This window comes from Cebus imitator, unplaced genomic scaffold (assembly GCF_001604975.1).
Source record: "Cebus imitator isolate Cc_AM_T3 unplaced genomic scaffold, Cebus_imitator-1.0 Scaffold573, whole genome shotgun sequence".
Lineage (NCBI taxonomy): Eukaryota > Metazoa > Chordata > Mammalia > Primates > Cebidae > Cebus > Cebus imitator.
Window position 1 is genome coordinate 632,950 of NW_016107888.1, and position 1,920 is coordinate 634,869.

Here is a 1,920-nt window from a genome sequence, read left to right on the forward strand (position 1 = left end):
CATGCCCAGCTAATTTTTTGTATTTTTAGTAGAGACGGGGTTTCACCATGTTGACCAGGATAGTCTCGATCTCTTGACCTTGTGATCCACCCGCCTCGGCCTCCCAAAGTGCTGGGATTACAGGCTTGAGCCACCGCGCCCGGCCTGGAAATTACAGTCTTACCATACTTCCTACATCTACAATGTTGATCTCTCAATGTTTCTCAGAGAAAAAAAAAAAAGCAGGAGTGTTTTGGAAGTTTGTTTTCACAAACGGTATAACTCAGTCTAAAGTCCAGTGATATATGTAGGGTCAGAGACACCAATGGCAACTGATTTATGCCAACGAGATATTTCTAGAAGGATGCCCACAGCTAACAAAAACCCAGTATGGGGCCAGGTACAGTGGGTCATGCCTGCAGCCCCAGCCCTTTTGGAGGCCAAGGTGGTCGGATCATTTCAGGACAGGAGTTTGAGACCAGCCTGGCCAACATGGTGAAACCCCATCTCTACTAAAAATACAATAATTAGCTGGGTGTGGTGGTGCATGCCTGTAGTCCCAGGTACTCGGAAGGCTGAGGCAGGAGAATCGCCTGAACCCTGGAGGCGGAGGTTGCAGTGAGCTAAGATCGCACCACTGCACTCCAGCCTGGGTAACAGAGCAACTGTCTCTAAAAAAGAAAAACTCAATATGGGAAGAGAGAAACTGCTCAGGCCCAATACCATGGAATGGCCTTGCTAATTCTAAAAAGCCAGCAAAGGACATTGGGTCAACCACTCACTTCATTCCACACCACCCTGTGGTTCCTTTCCCATAGGAGTGTCCAAGCCACAGCTGCAGAGCCCCACAGTACAGGAAAGTCAGGGAGACCAGACAGGGCTGCAAGGGGAGGCAGAGACTATAGCACGGTGTCCTGCTCTGGTGCTAAAGACTGAAGGCCCGAAGAACCATCCTCTCTCCCCTCAAGTTTCAAGGCTCCTTTACTTACTATTTTGCGTACATGGCTCAGTGCACTTCCCTCTTTGCCTTTACAGTTTTCCACTTGATATGGGGGTGTAATAACAACTTCTTCCATGACTACGATGTTTTTTTCTTGCCATTTACAGTCTTTAATGCTGGAAGGAGAAGATAGCAGGCGAAATGTAACCTCCTCTTAGGGGCATCCCACATTTCCTGTCTCATGAATAAATAACTCCAGAAGGCTGATCCCAAGTTCTCAGCTCACCATTAAGCCAACAACTAGACGCCAGCAGCCCACAGAGTAGCCAAGAAGCATTCCTTGGGTGCCACTGGCTAGAAAACCAATGAAACTCATGCACATTTATTCTTAGGAGAGCCCAGAAATTACTACTCTGAAGCATAGAGACCTGAAAAGTCACAAAAATGTGATGAAAGCCTCAAGAAACCAAACTAAGATAGCAGCCTAGGGCAGAGACTGGCAAACTTTTTCTCTCAACAGTCTCTTAGCAAATATTTCAGGCTTTGCTGGCCATATCGTCTTTGTTACAATTAGCACTGAACTCTGCCATAGTTGTGCAAAAGTAGCCATGGACAATAAGTAAACAGATAAGCAGATCTGGCCTGCTGGTATAGTTTGCTAACAATTGGCCTAGGGAGAAATACCACCTTTAGAAAGACAGGAGAACAGGCTGGGTGCAGTGGCTCACACTTGTAATCCCAGCACTTTGGGAGGCCAAGGCAGGTCGACTGCTTGAGTCCAGGAGTTCGAGACCAGCCTTGGCAACATGGCAAAAACCCGTCTCTACTAAAAATACATATAAAAAATTAGCCACTAGCAGTGGCATGTGCCTGTACTCCCAGTTACTCCAGAGGCTGAGGTGGGAGAATCACTGGAGCCCGGGGAGATCAAGGCTACATTAAGTTAAAATTGTGCCACTGCACTCCAACCTGAGTGATTAAAATGAGACCCTGTCTCAAAA

The 1,920-nt window shown here is 47.1% G+C and overlaps 1 protein-coding gene across 1 annotated transcript in view; it reads right to left on the minus strand.

Annotated features, from left to right (window-relative positions):
• Window positions 1-1,920, minus strand: part of LSM12 (LSM12 homolog) — a 30,339-nt gene that overhangs the window by 1,119 nt on the left and 27,300 nt on the right. Inside the window, exon 4 of the mRNA XM_017516113.2 lies at window positions 969-1,095. Coding sequence (XP_017371602.1) covers window positions 969-1,095 — 127 coding nt within the window. The remainder of the gene's footprint in view (window positions 1-968; window positions 1,096-1,920) is intronic.